Genomic DNA, 23,046 nt, shown 5'->3' with positions numbered 1-23,046 from the left:
TGAGGAGGAGGCGAAGGTGGTTTTCTGTCTGTGAACACAATGGGAATAATTGAATCTGTTTGTAAGAATGAAGTCAGGATGGTGTGTTGGTTTTTGTCTGCGATGAAGCTGGAACAAATGTAGCACAGTTATTACAATGATATTTTCTTCAAGGGGAAAAGTGGTTTACATTTAAATATGTATTAATATTCCAAGGGCTTAGAAGGTTATACTTTTTTATTATATTATGAATATCTAAGCATTATATCCTTTGCGTTTTATTTTTTTTCTTCTGCAAATTTTTCAATTTCATTAAGTATGTGAGTGCGACTTGTGCAGCTTGTGTGGCTTTATGTGTTATGGGACCTTGGTCTTCGGTCTGATAGGATTCAGGGTTGATCAGCAGGGATAGAAGGATACTGAGAGAAATGAAAACTACTTCTGCTCAGCTATATTGTGTGACACATTTATGTGTGAAACGAGTGAGTTTGGGTTTATACTTGACCTTATACTTTGTATCATTCCTTGCCGCATAATATTTTTATTGATTTACATTGTTTTTTATCATAGTTTCTGAAATCTCCTGGTCTCATTTTCACTTTAATTTAAAATCGCATCATTCAATTTTCCTCCTTTCCTCTCTTTGCTTTGTGTTACCTCCCTGTCTTGTTTGCCTCCGTCTGCTCTTCCTCCAGGTTATGGTCCAGCGTGGGATGTTTGCAGCCTGCTCGGTCAGTGTGAGGGTTATGGAGACCTGGAGGCCAGACAGGAGCTTTTAGCCTTCTCCCTCACTCACTGTCCACCTGACAACATCCATGGCCTTCTGGCTGCCTCCAGTGATCTGCAGACCCAGGTTACATTTTATTCTTATTGTGGTTTGACCAATATGGCGTTTGTTACAGTGTTTCTTGTCTTTTCTGCAGCAGCCTGTAGTAGACGAGTCAGCTCGAAGAAGAATTAGATAAAACAGGAAGGCCAGTAAACAAAAAGAGGAACTCAGTAGTTACCTTTCATATGAACAAAGAAAGACATCAACACAGCAACATGGTTTTCTTTGATACATCGAGCCTTTTAACCAGAAAAATTATGATTTTAAGATTAATCTTTGAGATCCTTCAAAGGCTGCATAATAAATCTGAGGTGTCGCAAGATGATTTAAAAAATTACAGTAGAAGAAAAAACATTTGTGTTACCAAAGAAAAGGAATATTTTGCCTCTTTGGGCCTCTAAAAGGTATTTAGATGGAACAGTCTAAGAAAGGATTGTGACTCTTTTGGTTGAACTTCTCACAGAAGATTTTTAAATACAACCTGTTTGGAAGTTATGAGTCGACTTTGCATTACTTTTAAGAGTCACAAGCCAAATAATTGGAAGCCTGACCCTCTAAGTCCAGGTTCTCTTTCTCTGCTGCTGCCACCCTCAAAAGTTTGTGGCAGTTGAAGAGGTGGCCAATACAAACTCACTGTCTCCAAAAAAAATAAAAATAAAAATCTTTAAGGGACTCATTGAACACAACATTTTTTTGCTGTTGTGGTGTTAAGCCTTTAGACAAACCCAAATGTTTCTGTCCTCCAGGTGTTGTACCAAGCAGTTAACTATCAAATGGAGCCTGTTAACACTAAGAGGGAACGAGAGGCCGACTCCGTAAAGGTTTGTGTGTGTTAAGTCTCCATATGTAAGAGTATATGTTTCTGTATGTGCAAGTCTTCTACTTCTACAGGGTTTCTACTATTCCTGTGTGGGTGTATCTTCGTCTCTTTGTTCGGTTTGTGTGTTTTCCTATTACTCCATATTTGATGAGTTGTAAATCTACTGTTAAAGTTGCTCAGCTCTCTTGGTTTATTTATGCCTCCCGGTCACCTCCCCTTCAGCACCGCCAGCTTTATGGTGCCTTGAGTGGGTGTTAATGTTTCATGACTTGCATCACATCCCCTTTGTGTCTGGATGGGTGCTCATTTGAAGCTGTCTGTTGTCATTTTATGGCTGTATTGATGTCCCTACTCCTCACCCGTGTATATTTAAGCCTTTTTTTATTTATCTTTGTGTGTGTGTGTGAGAATGCGTGTGTTTTTTCACAAACATCTGGAGTAGTTGTGCGTTTAGGTTCCTTTCATTCACTGACCCTCAGTCCCCGGCCAAATGAAGTATTGATGAAAGGCCCAAAACGATCTGGCCCCGACCCACCGGCCTTCTAAATTTGGTTTGGATTTCCTTTTCAACTGGGCAGTAACCAACATACTGTGGAAACTGGTGGCATGCTTTCAAAAACACAAAAAGAATGCAATTCACTGTACAATGCACCAAACATTTGTTAATTTTAAAAATGATTATTCTATTTTTTACTTGTGAATGTGATGTACCTTTATTGCTCCTTCAATTTTCATGCTATGCTTTAATGTGAATTTGATGGCATCCTGCCGTCCTTTAAAGGGATAGTTTGACATTTTGTGAGAGCAACCTTAATTTCCTTCTGCTCGAATGTAAGACAGAAGTGATTGACTCTAATGTCTGTCTGTCAAATATGAAACTACAGCAAGCAGCATCGACCCACCAGCACTTTTAAAGCTCATCAATTAACATATTATATTTTGTTTTTAATCTGTAAAATTGTGTATAAAAACAACAAATTGCCTTTTCATGGGGCTTCTCTTACTGTATGTGCCACAGTATTTCTTGAGTCATTGCCAGCAGAGATTCCAGGAAGTTACCATTCAGATCCTAGAAATAGACTGGCACATAACCTCACATAGAAGGTTTTAGTGAACTTTAGTGGTGCTGATCTTTGATCGGGGCCAGGCTAACCGTTTTTCCGTTCTTCCAGTCTTTATGCTAAGTGGCTACTGGCTGAGACAGTAGACACCACTCAGACAGGCTGAGTGGTATAGACCTCATCTGACTTTACACCAGAGAACACAATAAGCATATTTCCACAAATGTCAGTAGCTGGCTTCTTTTGCTTTAAGAAGCCAGCTACTGTGACTTCAAGGTGTTTTGATATTAGTCACTTAGTATAAATGTTGGATTGAGTTGTGTAATCCTCATCACCAGTTAAAAAAAAGTACAATGCTCCTTGTTTGTGCAATAGATCTGTTTCCTCTTTGTAATACCTAACCTTGTATGAATGTGTCACAAAGTTCTTTACAAAGTACGGACTGCATGTCTCATGCAGAGCTGGGAGGACTCTGTGCAGCCTGAACATTGTATATTGTAATTCCCTTTCTCAGCACACAAACAAACCCACAAACACAAAGAGCTCCATGCTTATTGAAGTGCTCCTCTCAAGTACCTCATAAAAAAACAATGCACAACCATGTCTAATACCATATTGATACTCTAGAGTGCTCAGCTCAAAATTCGTCCTTCGGTCTAATATAACAATAAAGGATGACTTCAAGTTAGGCTCCTACAAAGGATACTACTGCACATGCAAGAATATCCCAAAATAATGTGGATATCATGTCATTTCTCTCCATCCTGTAACCTCTTTCACCTGCTCGGCCCCAGGCCTGCGCTCCCCCTGTGAGCTCCCCCGTGGGGACAGCAGGGGACCTGCTGCACAGGACTACAGCTAAGACCATGGAGGTGCTGGCCACTACAGGGCTGACCACCAAGGCTGTGCTGACCACGGTCAGCGACCACCGCTGGTGGAAAGAATCACTTAACTACCTACGACCTTTGCAAGTAAGAACACTGACCGTTTTCTTTTTAATTGTTGTGACCTGTGGTGATGCTAATGACAGTTTTTATGTGTGTGAATGAAGTGCCTAATGAATTAAGTAACTAAATGTCTGTGGTTTTCATGTTGGATAAACACTAATGTGTAAAAAGCATCTTGAGGCAGCCAACAATAACAATTCAGTTAGTGCGGCTTTACTTGCTTTATGCTTGTGTTTTACTCTCCCTGGTTTCTGCACAGGATGTATGCATTTGACTGTGTGTGTACGTAAAGAGACTCCCCCACCTCCCACATCATGCTCTTACTCGTAGACTTCACAGTCCTCATCCAAAAACAACCCAATCAAGAGCTCATCTCTTGCATAGTTAATTGGCCTGCCTGTTGAATATTTCAATATCTGGCAGTTTGCCGGCGTCTGGACTGGCTTGGTGGTCGCCGGGGCAGAGATTAACGGCGTCTCTGTTCTCGGCAGCGATGTGAGGTTGTGGCTCATGATTGCAGGTTTCTGAGGAGTGAGAAAAAAATTGAAAGGATGTGAGCTGTGGGATAGAGAGATGACAGTGCTGTGGGCATGTTGTGAAAGTTTAATGATGTTTTGATGGCTCCTCAGGGTCACGACGCAGGAGCCACTAGTCAAGCAGGGGCATGTGAGAACTCCAACCTGGAGCGTCAAGGCTGCAGCCCCTTTTATCAGGACGTCATTGATGATTCCTATGTAGACCCGGTGAGTGGCTCTAGACCAGCTGGTCTCCTGGCTCATTATTTTTTTCTTCCTCTTACTATTTCTGTTTTCCTCATTTCTTATGTTTTTCTTTACCTCAGGTCACCTTCTTAAATTACAGCAAAAATGCTCGAGTGGGTTTCTGACTTAAGGCATTTAATTAGATTTTTTTCTCCCATGCCTTATAAAATTCTTCAAAAACTATATTGAGACAAAATGAATATTGATTTCGTACAAGTAATTTTAATGCCAATAGCAATTTGTAAGCACTAAGAGTACTTTACAGGAAAAAGAAGGATAAACTTAGGAATGATAGTGAAGATTTTGGTAGAAATCTATAATTCTGACAGAAGATGTATTGTATGATGGAGGGTAGCTGTAAATGGAGCTGTAAATATTTAAAAAAATCAAAAGATAGGAATATTGGCAGAAGGAGTTGTGGAAGAGGGAAGAGAACAAAAGTAAGAAGAGGAGTAGTTTGACCTTTATCCCTAGAAAATGGCAACCCTGGGCTATGACTGGGCTTTTTACTCAGAGACACAAATCATGTGGATAGCTAAAAGAGTGGACACGAGGGGGAAACAGAGAAGGCCGATACATCTCTTCTCATGACATTTTAATAGGCCTTTCCAAATCCCCTCCTCCACTCCATCTCCAGCGTTCATCCATCTTCCATCATCCATCTACCAATAATGGCTCCTCACATCCATCTGTCTATGAGCCAGCTGATCAATGGGATTGGTTTTTACCTTAACAGTTTCGATGAAGGAAGTGGGGAGGGAGGAGAGTCTGATTGAGAGAGAGAAAGAGAGACAAATGCAACAAGACAGAAAGATGGATGGAGTGAGAGTAGCAGAGACGGACAGGAAACACGTGTGTTGAAGCGATAGCTCTGAGGACGGCAAGAGTGCAAGCTTCATTGTTCACCTCTCAGACACTTGATGAATAACTTGGCATACAAGAATCCTATAAATGAAAGTGTTAAATGTGTTAAAAGGCTTTATTTGGCCCTGAGGTTCATTTGTGTATTCCATCTTTCATCTGTCTGACTTCCTGGGAATTAGGACGCTCAGTCACCTTAATCACATCTTGCTGTGTCTGATCTGCTCTTCCTAGTGTTGGGATTCCCTCAGATACACATTAGGTATTTATTTATAACTCTCTCACCATTCTGTCTTTTAGAGTCAAGACGTGTATTCGTCTTACAAAGATGTGCCGCAGGAGACCTTTGCTGAGGTTCTGCTGAGTACTGGCAAGCTGGCCGAGACCAAAACTGAAGGACAGACCGTGTTTCCTGCAACGGAGGGTAGGTGTTGCAAAAAAGGCCTCCATATATGACACATAGTAGCCTGTTTTTTTTTTTTTTTTTGACAAAGGGATTCAGCCATATGAACACCCAAAAACCCAAGCCCTGAATATCTAGATTGATAAAGTACGGTGTGAACTTTTTGAGATGCTTTAATATAGAATAAAGTTATACCACTTGTATTTTAACCGTCAACTATTCTGCCAGCTGTCATCAGTTGTCATTTTACATTCAATCTGAGTCACACAGTGTGAGATGTTCCCACATCGTTGCTTTCAAAAACCTGTTAAAATGCATACTTGAAACAATTAAATGCAGTCGGAGTAGTATTTAACATGCTGTTGCTACTGTGGTCTTGATTGAGACTGTGCTGTGATAGAAATAAAACTGAACTCTGCCACAGAACAGACAGACCATATTGACTGCATCTTCCAGCCATCTGTGGCTCCATGCTTTTCTTTTTTTAGTCGTGCTTTCTGTTAGAGTTGTACAAAGTAAGGCTGCTTTTCTCTTTACTGCCAATATATTTTGACAACATGGTTGTTGTTTTTCACCGACCAGGATTCCTGTATTTTATTGATTTGAATGAGTTGATTGATCCGTGTGAGTGTAGTGTGAGTTAATGCAACTTACATGGTTAATAAAAACGTACAGCTTTGCTCACCTGTATGTTATAGTGCCAGAATGAAAGTTGAGAAGAACAGATTCATTCAGAGTTGACTGCTGCTGCTGTGCGGGTCAGATCCGAACTATTCATATTACTTTCAGAAGCCGTTGAAATGCGGTTAAAATATTTTGTGACTCTGTTACACTGGTTTGGTAAGCTCAACCTAAGTGTGCTTTTCCTAAATCTAGAATTGCCTTTCTTCTTTCTTTAAATTCATAAATAATATAGCTTATTTAGAGTGTTTTCTATATGTCAAAGATAAAGTGAGTATTCTACAACTTAGTGCTCTGTCATAGTGAATCTGTGGTGTTTGCAGAACGCGCCCTGCCCCCTCCCTCTTCTCATCCGTCTAGCCAGGGAGCCCATGTGGTGGATCAGGGGACAACATGGGAACAATACCCTCATACTGATTAATTAATGCATATCCACGCATCTCACGGCAACAGTAAATAATGATGTGTCACTGTGACGATACCAGAGAGATAGCATCAAGTCAAAACATCGAGGCCATGCTGCGTGATGGATCACAGCTGCTCGCCAAAATCAATTCCACTACAAAAATAAAAAAGCAGATGTGTGTGTGTGTGTGTATGTGCATGTGTGTGTGTCTGTGTGTGTTTGTGAATACTAATATGTTGACACTGAAGGATACGTGGCACACAGTTTGACCATGGCGTGCTAATGCATAGACGTGCACACACACGTCCCTCACACGCTCGCACATTCTGCCAAATCCAAACTCCCTCTCTCTGCTGCCGTCATTCAAATGAATATCTCTCTTCTTAAAAGTCACCTTCCCTTCAGAGCTGCTACGAAGTGCGACGTGTCGAGAAAGAGAAAAGCCGGTCTGGACGGCATCACGTCCGATAACAGCCTTCGATTAACGACTCCCGTATCAGCCCGCCACGCTGACTGTCCTCAAAAACAGACTGGGAGATGGCCTTTAAGAAAATAAATATATTGATTTTTCACCTGGCCCAGATAAGGTGGAGGTAATTAATGATGACACAAGTGGAAAGTGACTCAATGGGATTGAGCTGAGTAAGGTGGTGTGGGGAGAAACAGAAGGGGAAACACACACACACATACGTGCAGAACATGGAGTGCTGCCATTGGGCCACATATTGCACCGGGCCATAATCAGTTGTAGTTCCACAGTGCCTGCACAGGTGAAATAGCAATAAGTCACTGTCTGACCATCCTGCTCACAATTTGCCCGAATTTAGCTGACACAGGAAGCAGGGTTATGTGTATTTATGCATGGACACGCACACACACATTCACACACAGTCGCATGGTGTCTCTTTATCATGCTCCCTGTTTTTCTCTCTCTCACAAGCAGTACTGCATGCTTTTAAGTCAGGGTTATCTATTCTGTGTGTAAGTGTGTGTGTGTGTGTGTGTGTTTACCCCCCTGGTAATTCCTGTCCCGATGGTATCAGTAGCTTTAGAGAGGCGTGTAATCAGCTCATTCTGAGGTGTAGCTCATTGAAACCCGGGGGGTAGGAGAGGAGGGGAGGGGAAAAGGAGGAGGATGGGCACTCTGTTTAAGAGAGCTGTTATGGCTCTTCAAACTGGCACATCACTCCACCCCTGCTTGCACATGCACACAGCGAACCTCCAGCTACACATGTCAGGTACTGACCTGTGTGTGTGTGCACATATGAATGGGCAGTGTGAGTTTTGTTCTACAGTATATGTCTCTCTCTCCCTTTGCCCCCTGCCTCTGTCTCTCTCCCAGTGTCCATGCTCTACTTTTCTCTGTCTGTTCCATTTTGTCACAGGCTCTTATCACCAACACAGGCTTTTGTTCTCTTTGGGTCTGAGACTACAAAGTGATTCTGTCAGCCTTTGCTTCTCTCTGCTCTCTCCCACCATTTCCTCCGAGCTAGTGAGCAGGTTAGAGAGTGATTAACTAAGGTCGTGTGTGTTTACACTATTTGGGATGGTAGACTCCATGTCCCATCACACCTAGCAAGACTGAAAACATAGGCTGACTCCCAATTCCATATTACATACTAACTTCAAGCAGTTTATAAGTATGTATTAGACTGAAAAGCATTAGGAAAATGTCAAAATCTAGTATTCTTCAATCTGTCAGTTTGCATACTAAAAATGCTTTATTTTTCAAGTGTGTTTTGAGTCTGTTGTCACACACTGCGATACACAAGGAAATGGAATACAAATTCACAGCTGCAGATCATTAAAACACTCACTGCATGTAGGTGACACAGCTTGGGGAAATGTTTGGATGATTGTAAAAACTGTTTTGTTCTTATTGTGAGATTTAATGTTGCATTTATGCAATAGCACCAGAATAATGGGAAAACCTCACTTATTCCCTTGCTGTAGTCAGAACTGAAAATCCTAATTGAGTGTCTGTGGTTCTCAAATGTGAATATTCTCTTTCGAATATTCACATTTGAGAAGCAGGAACCAAGCGGACTGTTGCCATTTCTGGTAAATTCAGACATTCAAACATTCAGTCATCAAAACACATATCAAAACAACATTTAATCAGAAACTCTTCATTTGCAGTCAGCACAACCTGGTCAGCCAGATCAGTGGTTTAAAATGAAAAGCCAAAAGCAGTCAACGCAGATCATTTTGGATCCTGATAATCAAAGTCCTCTGTCTGTCTTTGACATCATTGGCTAATTTGGCATTCAGCGGATTCAGCTTTAAAGTGCACTTAGATGAAGTTTGGGCTCTTCTGGAGAGCACTTATTAGAAGTGGCCCTGTACTTGCTCTTTGAATAATGAATGCAGTCTGCGCAAGAAACCTAATACAGGCATGCATATGCACACACACAAACGACCAACCAGCATTTGTATACAACATATGTAAACACACTCACGGCACACAATAGCCCAGTGAGTAGATGGACAGTGTCCCAGAACTCGGGGAAGATTTTTAATGATGCTTCTTGACATTGCAAACACCCCCCCCCCCCCCACACACACACACACACTTCTTCTCTTCTCCCTCTATTTTTACCTTCCCCCTCTTGTCTGGCCCGCAGGGAGGTGTATTCTGACGGGCACTGTCGTCTGTATTCAACAAACGTGGGATGAGACTCATCCAAAAGGGGAGGGTTGCTTGTTAATCCACAGTGCTTAAGTTAAAAGTCTTTTCCTTCCCCCTTCTCTCTTTCTTTCTCTCTCTCTCTCTCTCCTTTTCCATCCCTCCATCCTTATCCAGTTTTGCTGCAGCTGGCCAACGATGCATTTCCCAGGGACATGATGCTGGCTCTGTCCTACTTACTTGCCCTGCCTCAGGTAGGTGGACACACAGTTGCACACACATAAACACAGGGCTCTATTTTCAACACACTTACAAACAGAGTCTGGTAATTTAAGTGTGTGTAACAATGCGAGTCTTATTAGAAATGTTCTGGCAAACAGCTGAGTGAATCCATGTCCTCTGTAGAGCCCTTACCTCTCAAGATGAGCTATTGTGTTAGGCAGTTTGCATCATCAGTGTGTCAAATCAAAGTCGCACTTAAAAAGCACCAGAGTTGTCTGAATGACATGTCACAGCAGCGGTTCATCAAAAGCACGACATTGTGATGACCCATTCACCGCACAATACACTTGGATTCAATCCACCGTCACGCTTTTTTATAAACATCACCCTCCTCACTATGCGTGGCTCCTGTTTACCTCGTCTCAGCTGTCAGAGGAATAGTCAGCGTGTTTTGATTCCTAAGAAAACAAAATATAAGACTGAGAAACCCAGTAGCGATTGCAGTAGATTGTGTTCAAGAGGAGGTAGTGAAATCCCTCATGCGTCTTAACACTTGCCGCATCTCTAGTGAAACACTGAACTGCTGGAGTGGATATTACATAGATATTTCCTAGAGATCTTGTTAACCCCACTCAGATTAGACATCTGAGGTGACTGACTGACTGCGAGCACTGCACAGGTTGACACAATGAACACAGTTTTTCCCTTACGGGTTTGCATATTTAACTTGTTATTCTGATTTAGAAATGCTTTTTCAACATTATGAACAGGACTGTGGAAGTCCATGAGAGATTTGTTTTTTCTCTCACAGGATTAAGTATTGGAATCAGAGGAGTGCAGTTTATTTTCATTTGCATTTTTACTAAATGTTTTTCTCCCACCACCAGCTAAGTATCTTACTCAGATCTTCCCATCTGTATATCCAGGTACTGGATGCCAACAGGTGTTTTGAGAAACAGTGTCACTCTGCCTTGTCGCTCCAGCTGGCTGCCTATTACTACTCCCTGCAGATCTACTCCCACCTCACACCCTGCTTCAGGAACAAGAACCACACTCTCTACCAGGTTAGACTGAATACCAGTTTTGTGTCCGGGTGGTGATCTTGGGTGATATTGGTAAGCTGAAATGGGAGGTGTCGGGGTGTCCATACTCGTCAGTCCTTCTTCTAATTGCCACTATGAATTATGCTCGATTGAAAGGATAAATTCTTTATGTAAAATGTTTTACTCAACTCCCAAAATGCTACGAATTCCCCACACAAACATACAGATAAATTAAACATGAACAAAACATCAAAAAAGGAAGACATCTGATGGGATACTGACAACAAACAGCAGGGATTTGTCACACAGATAAATAAATAAATAAATAGACATCTAAAAAGTTTAAAGCTGCTTCAACACTAGACCCCAAACATTGATCTGTTTTGAGCAGATTGGTTTTGAAGAAGTTTTCTGAAACCTAAGAGGCTAAGTGTAGGTTTTAGCTCTGTAGTCAGAGCGTTTAACAGCCAGGGAGCACCACACATTTCCTCTGAGTGAGATACACAAAACTAAGTTTAAAAAAAAAAAATAACTCAGACATATTTTGTATCTTTGGAAACTTTGGGATCACCACTAGAATTTCAGATAAAGTTGAATTGGTGATTGGCTGCACCGCATGACTTTGTTGTGACTGTCTTGCCAGTGGGACAGACGGATTGAAAAGGTTAAAAGCCACAAAGAAAGGAATCCAAGTCATTGTAGCCAATTGTCATTTCTGTCTGAGTGTGATTGTGTTGAAAATTCATTTTAATTATTTTTGGGTTCAAATGCACAAATGCTGTTTGCTCTCTTAGATGGAGACCATTGTTTGTGTCAAAGTGGGACTACAAAAGCCTTTACAGTGATGAACAAGGCAAAAAAATGAATGAATGAATGCAGTCAGAAATCATAATGGGACCAACTGGGAAAATAACGCCCAGGTCGAAAATAACTGTAATTATCCTTTTACCCATCAGAATAGTAATCCACTTATTTATGCTTTAATCCAAACACTGGATTGGATGTCTGCGCTCGTGTTTGTGAATGTCTTTGCAATTGTGTCTCTGTATTTGTCCTAATATATGTGTGTATAATAGGTTTTCTTTCCCCAGATGTCTTAATTATAGCAGCCAGACATTTTGCATAATTAACTCACTCTTAGACTCTGCGGATTAAAGGAAATTTGACCACATGTACGCTGCAAATGCAATGCATTTGTCCGTTCTGGTGGCACAGTAATGTTTCATATGTTATTTTTCAAACAGTGCAAACCGATAATTAGCCACAACAGACCACTTTACTTCTCAGAGAGAACGACATATCAGAATATATGGGCGAGAAGGGGAAGAAGAAGATAGTTGAAGTGAAAGAGTGGAGGCAGGGTTGTCAGGGGGTGATGGCGAGAATAAGAGAAGAAATGGCTCTGACCTTCTGCTTGAGTGGACAGTGGCTCTCATGGGTTTTAGCCTAGGTGGAAGGAGGGGAGGTAAAATGTTGAAATAAAAGAGAAGAAGAGGAAAAGAGGCCAGCAGAAGAAGTGGATAAGTGTATCCCAGATGACATTCAAGGTCAGGACCAAAAGACCCACATGCACACTCCCACTCACACAAGTGCACCAACAAGTTATTCTCAACACATAGATGCCACACACTCACACACACACACATCCTCACTGCATCCTAATGGTAGTAATCACTCCTCCACTTCCTGCCTCAAGTGAAGTTCAAGTCCATTAACTTAAAATATATACAGCTTTTCCTCCTCCGCGCTACACTTTGGTAGTTGTACCTTCATTTTTAGCTCATTTCTTCCTTTTTTTTATCTGTCATTTCCTCTGAGTTTTTTTTTTTGCTGTGTTCTACCAGAGTGTGTGCTTGTTATCATTGTGTTCCAGGTCTTGCCTTCACTCAGCTCTTATTGATGAGGTAGTAGCAACTTTTACTCCAGTGCTGATAGAAGCATGAGAGAAGAAAACCATTAAACCCTTCTACCTTGATTTCTCTCTCCACACTCATCATGTTTTTTTCTTCTCTCTTCCCCTCCAGTATGTGCTCTCCGTGTCCCTCTCCTTTTCTTATTTTTTCTCTGTCAGTTAAGTTAAATGAATTGCTTTGTCGGCATGACAGTTCTGTTTTAATGCCTCTCCCATGCTGCCTCCGTCTGTCCACATTATGTTGCTCTTCCTGCTATCGTTCCTCCCTCCTTCAACACTCTGTTTAGAGTCCCCCCCCAAAGGCCTGTCTCGCTCTTGTCAAATCTCGGCCTCTCCTTCCACAGTACTTTCCTGACAGTGCATGCTTTAAACATCTGTCTTGTGCTTTCTTTAGCTCTCTTTCTTTCTCTTATCTTTTAAGGGCACACATTGTACGGCATGCAATATTTAATTTCAGATACGTATGACAGGGTGCGCATATCAGAAATTCTTGCACATGCATCGCAAATGAGGATGGAGGGGTAGAGAAGAACACGTTACACACACAAACATGACTGTTTATAGCTTTCACACATCTATGTGCATCCAGTATAGTGTGTGTGTGTGCACGCAACTGTGGGCTAACATGTTGGTACGCGTTGGAGTGTTGGATTTGTTTTCGTGCGAAAGTGGGTGGTGTGTTTGTGTGTGTATGCTGTGGCGTGTCAAGCTGTCTCCAAGTGTTTCCCACTCTCCACTTGAAGAGCAGTAACACTGTGTCTCAATAAGTCTCAGGCTCTTTCAGTTCTCTTGTCACTATCGCATAATTTCATACGCAGGCAATGAAACACCAAACACTCAAGCCACTGAAGTCATTCAGTTGCAAATAGAAACAACTCTCTGAGGGTTTAAAACCTCAATCAGTCTGTTTCCTAACTACAGTATTCTGTAGATATAAAGGTTTAGGAAATGCAAAAAGAACATTAAACACTTACTTACTATACTATATTTTCAGACCTTATGGTGTATAACATAAGATTTAAACAAACAACAAGATAGCCGTCACATAAAATGCACATTACATACAACTGAAATCACATTACGCACACAAGTAAATACACGCTTGTAAATATTACATTTAATAAAACATGTGGTCCATTATGCTGTTCTACCTTATCTACTCAGAACATACATTCACATGGAGGATTTCTTATCACCTCTTGCCAGTCACGCTAATAAAAGTATGACTAGGAGTGAAAAACCATCACATGCAGTAACATCCACGTAGCATTATTATCAGACCGCAGCTGAAGATACACTGTATAGCTCCGAACAGGCAGATCCTCCTAAACGTATTTCAATCAGCTTGGGAATGATGGCATGTCATATTTCACTATTACTATTTATACTGCTAACCTTCAAAATCTGTCAGAATCCCGCTTGGAATGATGAATTTAATGGAACTTGCAGCACTACAGGTGTGAGACAGAAGCTACCATAGTCTCAAAATTTGTTTACTCTGTTAGCAATATATTGATGTTAGAAATGTGTAGCACATAGGTTAAAAGTTAGAATTTATTGATTGAAGGGGACATTTGCATTGGTGGGGAATGTCACGGTGTAGCTCAGGGAGCAATTCAAGATTAGAGACTGTTACTTTAGTCAGTGACATAAGTACTGAACATACTACAGGAGACATGTAAAGAATGGAAATCTAACACCTTATTCCTAACCATATTTTTTTTAAATGTCTTTTGTCTTATTTTTGTAAGTTCTGGCCAACTGGAAATAATAACATAATATTCATCAAGTTAAGTTAGTTAGTTAGTTAGTTCTGGGAATGTGACAAGGAAGTCAAATGAGTTGAATTACATGAAGAGACGATTATGTGAGTTTTAAACAGATCCACAGGTTAGCTAAAAATATGTGAAAGATAAAATTATTGATCAAACTGGGTGTTTCCAACCACCTTGATGTAATTTAATATATTTCCTGTGCAGTGAGGAATTATCTCTGACCTTGATACTTGGTTTTACCCCAAGATTAAGTGATTTAGATCACCTCAGAAAACAAAAAAGTTAACTTGATTTTCTGACTACAGACCTTTTTGCTCTGCTGGAGGTGTTAGCATTGTTCGCTCTAATTCTTCAGGTGTCACAGTCAAGTAAATTGAAACCATTTCTTCTATAATTGAAACCATTTCTTCTATTTTAAAGTCTTGCATTAACTGGTTGCAGACAACATTCAGCTCTCTGCCTTTGAAGATCCTGGTTCAAACCATTGACTTTCAAGGTATAGCTGTTACTTTGCCATCCGATTATGGCTCCCAGGCATGACAGACCAGCACCAGGCTCAGTGACAGAGACTCTGGGTTTCCATTATTCCCCAAGGCATAATGAGCTGATTTCCACTTGCTTGCACTGGAAGTTTTCATTATACGGACCAAATTGCTTGTTTGCAGAATAGAGGTGCTCTTTACCATAATTGTTCTGCTGGTTCTGCATACACGATATTGCACAATAGCCTGTGTTTCTGTCAGTGTTAAGATCTGTTTACCAGTGTTTGTCATTGCTTTAATGTGTTGCTTTTACCTTGATTGTGCGAGTGTGTTATGTGTGTGGGAATGATTGTGCATAGCATAGTTGTTGCTGTGAGTGTGCCGCCACAGTACAGCAAGGTGCTGAGCAAAGAGATTTAGATTTTTCACCAAACCATTTATCTTCGCCTACGGTTGCCATTCTCTCACTGAGTATTGATCTCTCATACTTGTGGTTCACTTGCACAGGCATTTAGACATTTATAGCATACACAATTGTACTGTGCACACACGGTAGATTGTTACTTTAAGATTATATCAAGCAGAAAAACTGCTTAGTGCTCTGAAGATCTCATTCCAGCATTTAGATTTTAAATAAAAGCCCACAAATGATTTTTAGATCCTTTGCTTTCAGTTTACATACTCAGATGGAGTCGATGAATTGCAAGGAATATTTTCACCTTTATTAAACTTAATTGATTCTGCCTAAAGGAAATCTCAACAGTGTTGGTTATTCAGACTACAAAGATAATCTAAGCAGAAGAGACAGAAATTGTATTTGCAGACAAGATGAAAGTGTTTTCCTAATAGCATCGAGAACACTTGATAAGACAGCACTTTGCTTACATCCATTGACATTTTACATTGCCTGCGGTCACTGAAAATGTTTTTCAGTTCACGGCCACAACGGGATTCAAGCTTCAAGCTGTCTTGGGATCTGACCTTGCATGTGCTCGACCGCCGAGCCAATTCCCTTTTGTTGAATTGAATGAAATAATGAATTCGACTGACTTACTTCGCCATCACAGATAAGCACCACAGACTCAATGACTTCAGCTTCCTGTTTTTGAATAAATTGTGCACTTGTACAAATTGCGCTCTTGTACCATAATCATTAGAAGTCTACATTTTACCCATGGGAACCCTGTAGAGCAGAGTAGCTGCAGAACGGGCGCTATTAGACAAATATGCACTCTAAATACACTGTTGCCGCTGACTGGGAATGTTTGGGACTAAGAAGTCTTTTGAGTAGATGCATTGGCTTGACTCTGCCATGTTACTCCTGTTACTCCTGCGTGTGTCTTTGCAATCTTCTTGCCAGGCTTGTATCTTGCTTGTGATCAGTCCCCTTCATGGTGTATTATGACCCACAGTGCAGCCGGGCCTGTTTATCGAGTGTTTATTCCTTTCTAACTGCTTCCCCGTTTCTCTCCCCCTTGCATTCCTCCTAATTATGTGCAAATACTGTACACACCATTTGTAGAATTAGTGCTAATGAGGCCACTGACTGTATAACTGTTAGTCATGACATAAACATGTCTCATTAAGATCATTACTAGTTTGCTGTCAGGAGAGGGAAGGCATGTGTGTTTCTCTATAACCTCCGTGTGATCGTTACCACACAGCCCCACATGCACACGCGCACACACACACACACACACTAGGTTATCTTGAATAATGTTTTATGTATATGTGTAGTGTTGATGACCTGATGATAGCACACACAAATCATGCAGACAATCTAACAGCCTTTTAAGTTTGTGTATTTGAGTGTTTTTGATCAGCACAGTGTTGTAATGAATGTTAAGTTAAACTGTTTTACATTGTGGGACTGCCAGACTGATGGGAAGGAAGGAAGGCACTCCATTAAACTTTGTACAGATATTCAATTTCCTCAGAGGATGAATCCTAACAGCTTTGGTGATCCGTGACTTTTGCCCCACCAGCAGGTTAAATGCATCTATGGAATCAGAAACCTCAACATCTTCTTGCTGGATTAGTACAAATTTTTGACATTTATGGCTCCAACGTGACTAAATCACAATACTTTGATGATCCCCTGACTTTCTCTCTAGTGCCGCCAGCAGGCCAGCATTTGTGGTTGTGAGTGAAATGTCCAGACTGATTTGTAATAACTTGAGGAAATGTCAGGAAATTATTTTAGTACCAACATCAAAACAAAGTTTTGGTGTGCCCAGTGCTTTGGGTTTTTGAAGTGCAATATTGACATTCACCCTCGGGTCTTGTTTAATGCTTTAATGTTTACTACTAATTAACAAGCTAATATGCATTAGCTAAGATGGTTAGCATAGTAAACATTTTCCTTGAAGCACATTACCGTCTTAGCCTTGTCCATGTGATCATTTAACGTGGTGGCATTAAAATTTCACTCAAAGCAGGCCAAGGATCTCAGTCCATTCTTCACTTCAGTTAAATACTCTGTGATGACTTTTTACCTGGAGTCTTTTTCTTTATTTTACTACAATGACTGAAATGATGAGAGTCTAATCTGTTGATACATACATAATATGTTCATAGTCATCAACCTTCTCAGACTAGCAAAGGATGACCACTGACGAAACAGTGTGTTAAAAGGAAAGACAGTACTGTGTGATATAATATTAAGATTTAGTTAATCACAATAATAAAAACTGACTCACTCATGACTAACTCATAGAGTTATTATAATAATATTTTATTTTGCATATTTAGCCAGACAGCTCGGGAAAAGCCAAAGGGATTTTTGATGAGTGCTGTGTTGGCACTGAAATATAATAACATGGGAAATTAAGACTGAAAATGAGAGAGCAAGCATGGTTGACGAGATTTGAGACGGCAACATAGACTTTTTATTTTTACACTGTTCCCTCTGAAGTAGCATCACAGGAAGGAGGGGAGCATGGAGAAAAGAGCCTGTGGCAGTGGTGGAATATCTAAAGGGGGGAGCTGGAGAGAGTTGGCTTCCTCCCAGCTGTGTAACATTGCACACTAACTTTTGCAATTACACTTTACATACATTTATTTATTTATTTATTTTTTTTTTGAAGAAGAAAGCCTATAAGAGGCTTTTGAGATACTTTAAGCAAGTAATTAGAAACGATGAGGATAAAAAACAAGGAGTGAGTGTTTGCATAATTTGAAGACTAATTGAGATTGCAAAGAATGTTTATTTGAAAGAAGGAGTGGTGAGATTCTCGAGTAATGAGAGAGGAGGGATAAATAATTTGAAATCCAAGAAAAACGTAGTGTTTAGAGATTTAAGGGAGGGTTTAATATCCAGATAGCCAAAAGGACAAAGTACTGTGGATGAATGACAGAAAGAGTAAAAAAAGAGGATGCAAAGAGTATTTCATCATAAAAGCCTTATTTCAGTAGAACTCTTCAAACATCAGCCTGTCCATCACAGTGCAGCAGACCTTCCTCTCTCTCTCAGTGGTCTGCTTTGCATGTCATTCTCCCTTGTCTGAAAATGCTGTTCAAAATGATGCCAGCATTAGCAGCTACATTCTACTTTTCCTCTCCTCTTACTTTCCTTCTCCTATCTCCTGGATTATCCCCCCCCCGACATCCTATACTCTGCAGTGCACTTAATATTAATATTTTTGCCCTTCTACCTCTTCTCCTCACTCTCCCTCCTGTCCTGCTTTTGAACTGTGAATCTGCCACCACGACTGCCACTAAAACCAAATCTAAAGGTACAAATAAACACACACACACACACTCATTCTCTCTCTCTCTCTCTCTCTCTGTCTCTCTCTCTCTCTCTCTCTCATAGATCCACACCTCTGTTTTCATGCTCACACATCTCCAGCAGCCATAATTACCTTATGCAAATATGATCAACAAATAAACCACCTCATCCTGCTGGGCAACAGCATATAAGACGCCTAAACTCAAATTCAGGAGCTCATTTAATTAGAACAGAGGTGATGAGAGATACAACATGCATCTCCTGCTTCCTGCATGTGACACTCTCAATGAAAAGTGTTATTCCACCATTGAGTTTCCCACAGGTCTGAATTACAGTAGCAATTATGGGTTATATTTACCCACGTATTCTTCGAGTGTGGGGGAAAAAAAGGCCTATGTTGAGTTGCCTCATTCAACTCCGGTGCAGCAGTCAATCACTTCTTGGAAGGAAAATTGTAGAAGTAAGGCCAGGATAGTTAATATGCTGCAGATTTTTGAAAATTACTGCCATTTTTGAAAATAGCCTCATTAGTTCATCGCACCAAAGCACAGGAAGACCTGTGAAGTTTTAGATACCATGCAGTGCAGGGTTTTTGAAGCTCGCAGTGCCACATAGTTTAATTATAAGCCTTAAGGGCATTTGGAATTTTGTCAAATCTAGCTTAAGCAGTGTAACACATCTCCTGTGTCACTCTAAACGGAGGAACTGCATTTGTAGGCAAATATGTGTAAAAGATAAAAGAAGAAGAGAGTCTGTCAAGTAAGATCCTGATGTTGTATATGGTGGATATCATGTTAAGTTATACACAGAAGGTAACATATCAGGTAAACATACCGGGTAAACATAACTCTGGACAAAAAGGATGTTTGTATTCAACAAACCCACAGTTCAACTTTCTTTTAAAAGCCTTTGATACCTTTGTGCACAAGTGCACATTTCAGTGAACACTAAGTACTTTTCCATCCATGTTTTAAGAATTTCTTTATGCACATTTTCATTCTGAGCATAAAACCTGATTAGTAAAGAACAAAACAAACGGCCCTAAATCCCTTGAGCTATTTTGTATTTATGCTTGGCCAAGGTGAAAAAGTTGCAACAGCAGGACATTTTTTAAATCCAGGGTAGGAAGTGCCAGGTTTCAAGAGGACATTCCCCTGAGGTGAAGAGATCAGTGACAGCTGTGATATTATATTGTGATGTTGGGCAAATATGATAGAAAATATATTAAATGGGCAAATACTTTAAACATGTGGCCTATTAAGCATAGCACAATGTTTATAATTCATAAGTGCAGTTTAAAAGCTTGAAAGCTGGCAATTCATAAAGGTTTAAGTTTTTAAAACCAATATGTTCACTCCCCTACAGAAAAGGGCCAGAGACCTACAAGTTACTCAGAGGAGCCCAGTGTCCACTTCATATCCCTTCACCCCTCTGGACTACCAGCATGAAATAACACATTGAGCGTTTGTGTACAAACGTGAGAATTTTTCCCTTTTTCGCAGGCTGACCCAAAGGAGCTGATTCGATTGGTCACACAGCATGTGTCTGCATATTCGGATTGGCCGGAGGATCTGCAGAAGTTGATCAGCCAGCTACATGTGTACAATGAGCGTCTGACGGACTTTACCCAGGCCCAGGTGTTACAGGGGCTGGGCCGTGGAGTGGACGTCCAGCGCTTCAGCTCTGACTCCGATTACAAGAAGGAGACCATCCTTGGCCTCACTGAGTAAGTGTTAGAAATGTTTATAGATATAATCATACATACAGGTTCATAATATAGTGTACTAAGGTCTGCTTATTTGATGTACATTTTTTCTTACTACATGTGCCCACGAGTCAGAAGCATGGATCTTCACGCTTCAGTGCTTAGAAAACTCATCATTATTTTCCTCCTCTCTGCATGTGTGTCTGTTTGTGTTTAGGACACTGGATGACAGCGTGTACAGAATCGCTATGTCTCTGGCAAAGCGCTACAGTGTTCCACTGTGGGAAGTCTACATGACTCACCTCGAATTCCTCTTTACAGATAGCGGGTACATGCACACACACACACACACACACACACACGCAAGTACGACCACCATCACATAACCTTTCCCTGGGCAATTTTTCATCTCGCGTTACTCATCTACGTCTGTTTAGATTCTGTCATCATCTGTTCAGTTTCTGAAATGATTAGTCTGTCGGTGTGCGTATGAAATGCCCCTCAAATATAGTTTTGTATTGACAAATGAATGTGTTGCTCATATGCACTTCTCTCTGTGCACATGTCCTTGTCCCTCCTGTATTTAAAACTCTGAAAAGTGAATTTAAGTAGCACCGTTCTCTGAGTGATGAAAAAACATAACCACATAAAAAGCATAGTAAAAGCCCACCAGAGTAAATCAAACATGCTGTGACTTTCATTTTATTTTATTTTTTTTTAGGTGGGAGAGAGAGGACGTGAGTGTGTCAGAGTCTATTTCCATAATTTAGTTGCTCTCTGCCTTCATAGCTGGGGATCTGACTAGCTCTGCACCTTTCCTTGTTTTAATAGATTGCCTTTTCAGCAAAGTCAAGATGTGTGAGTGTGTGTGTGTTTGCACACACACGTGTGTTCATCTGTGATAAATACCCCTCTGTCGCATTCTGATATAAGAAAATGGTTTATGGACACCACTTGACAATAAATTACAACTCCTACCCTCTTCAAACTCTACCATAGCTGCTGTGTGTGTGAGCTTGGACCAAAATCTTAAGATCATGATAAATGTGTGAAGAATATTCATACTATAATCTTGACTTGAAGTGTCTGCAGTCTGCGTATTGATTTAATGGATGGATGGACACAGTGACTGATATGAATAGAGAAGATGAGAGGAAAACCTAAAGGAGAAGACGCATACAGACAGATGCACAGGTCTGAGAGGGAAATACTTTGCATTTCACTCATCTTAACTATTAGGAAACAGCAGTTAGCCACAATGCAGTGCCCTGGGATTAAGTCCACCTCTGAGGCCAGTACTTGAGTTAAGGCAATGACAAAAGTCTTCCTCATGCATTTGTTTTACATTAAATTGGCAGACACAGACTTTTGTCCAAAGTGCCTTACAATAAGTGCGTCCAGCCTCAAAATATTCAAAAGCTCGATGTCCCAACCATTATGCTCATCCTCTCCATCTTCAGGCTGGTTAGTGCTTTCATAGCAGCTCATTTCAGGAGCTTTAAGTAGTAAGAAGAAGAGATCTACAACTGTTGAAACATAAACACAGATGTTAATAATATGGTGAAAGGATGACAAATGCTCACAGCAAAATGATTCCAGGTTCAAATCCCGGTCTGGGCTCTTCTGTGTGGAGTTTGCATGTTCTCCCTGAACCTGCGTGGGTTTTCTCCTGTTTTCTCACAGCACTCCGGCTTCCTCCCACAATCCCAAAAACACATACGTTAGGTTCCTACTCTGTATTCCCACTAGGTACGAGTGTGTGATTGTCTGTCTTTGTGTGTCAGCCCAGTGATTGACTGGCGACCAGTCCAGGGCGTACCCTGCCTCTCGCCCGTAGTCAGCTGGGATGGGCTCCAGGCCCGGACAAGCAGTGTAGAAAATGGATGGATGAAATAGAAAGAGCTGCTGAGTATTGATTGTTAATGCTGTGTTTCAACTGGATGGCACAGCTTGGTTATACTCCACTCAGCTCGACTCACTTTTGGAACCAGGTACTTTTCTTCATTTCATTTTTCCACTGCAGATCATACCCCTTCGACGTGCAGTTCTTTGCTGAGTGTCGTGCTGACTGCTGCTGCTGTTGTGACGTCATCAGCAGTACAGAAACACAGGAACAACTGAGGCTACCAAAGGGATAGCTTTTTGTCACAGCAAGGAGACAAAGTTTGTTTCAGAAAAGGCTGAATGAAGCGAGACAAAAGACTGCTGAAAGAAGCAGAAGAGTTTGGGAAACCTACATCAGGGCGCAGATGGATGAGACAACTGTGGTTGTTCCATGTTTCATAAGTGACGATTCCAAAAAAAGTCCCAGGTACTCCTCAGCTTTTAACAATGGGAAATTGGAAAAGTGAGTCCGTGAAGTGAAAAAAACAAACATGATGAAGAGAAAGGTCATTGGGTAAAGAAATACCTACAGAATCAGTGTGTCCAAGGGGGGACGAGGGAAGGGAGGATGGGCCATATAGCTGGACAAAGAGAAGATGGATGACAAAGCCAGAGTGCCCCTGAGACAGTCCTATTAACACAGAATGAACACTTCAGAAGAATCAATGCACTGCTAAACACCGCCACCGCCGTGCGTGTCGGTCTTTGAAGATGTTCTCAGGAGCCTTTTAGGGACATGAATGTCAGCCAGCATTATTGACATTTTAATGACAGCTATTAAACCATTTAAATGGCAAAACAGAAAAGGGTTATTGATGTATTATACAGAAATAACCTGCCAATTCAGTTGCTTTTTCACGTCCCTTTTTTTTTTAAAACTTGGAGCATTGACCCCTAACTCAGCCATCCAGATTCATTT

The 23,046-nt window shown here is 40.9% G+C and overlaps 1 protein-coding gene across 3 annotated transcripts in view; it reads left to right on the top strand.

Annotated features, from left to right (window-relative positions):
• nbas (NBAS subunit of NRZ tethering complex) overlaps positions 1 to 23,046 on the top strand; it is a 137,921-nt gene that overhangs the window by 58,769 nt on the left and 56,106 nt on the right. For all 3 annotated transcript variants that reach the window (XM_046373882.1, XM_046373884.1, XM_046373883.1), the window contains 9 exons: positions 675 to 832; positions 1,555 to 1,629; positions 3,484 to 3,660; positions 4,266 to 4,379; positions 5,559 to 5,682; positions 9,552 to 9,628; positions 10,523 to 10,660; positions 20,041 to 20,264; positions 20,461 to 20,571. In XM_046373882.1, the coding sequence (XP_046229838.1) occupies positions 675 to 832; positions 1,555 to 1,629; positions 3,484 to 3,660; positions 4,266 to 4,379; positions 5,559 to 5,682; positions 9,552 to 9,628; positions 10,523 to 10,660; positions 20,041 to 20,264; positions 20,461 to 20,571 (1,198 nt within the window). The remainder of the gene's footprint in view (positions 1 to 674; positions 833 to 1,554; positions 1,630 to 3,483; positions 3,661 to 4,265; positions 4,380 to 5,558; positions 5,683 to 9,551; positions 9,629 to 10,522; positions 10,661 to 20,040; positions 20,265 to 20,460; positions 20,572 to 23,046) is intronic.

The sequence above is a fragment of the Scatophagus argus genome, chromosome 19 (assembly GCF_020382885.2).
Source record: "Scatophagus argus isolate fScaArg1 chromosome 19, fScaArg1.pri, whole genome shotgun sequence".
Classification (NCBI taxonomy): domain Eukaryota; kingdom Metazoa; phylum Chordata; class Actinopteri; family Scatophagidae; genus Scatophagus; species Scatophagus argus.
This window is presented reverse-complemented; position numbering and strand designations above follow the sequence as displayed.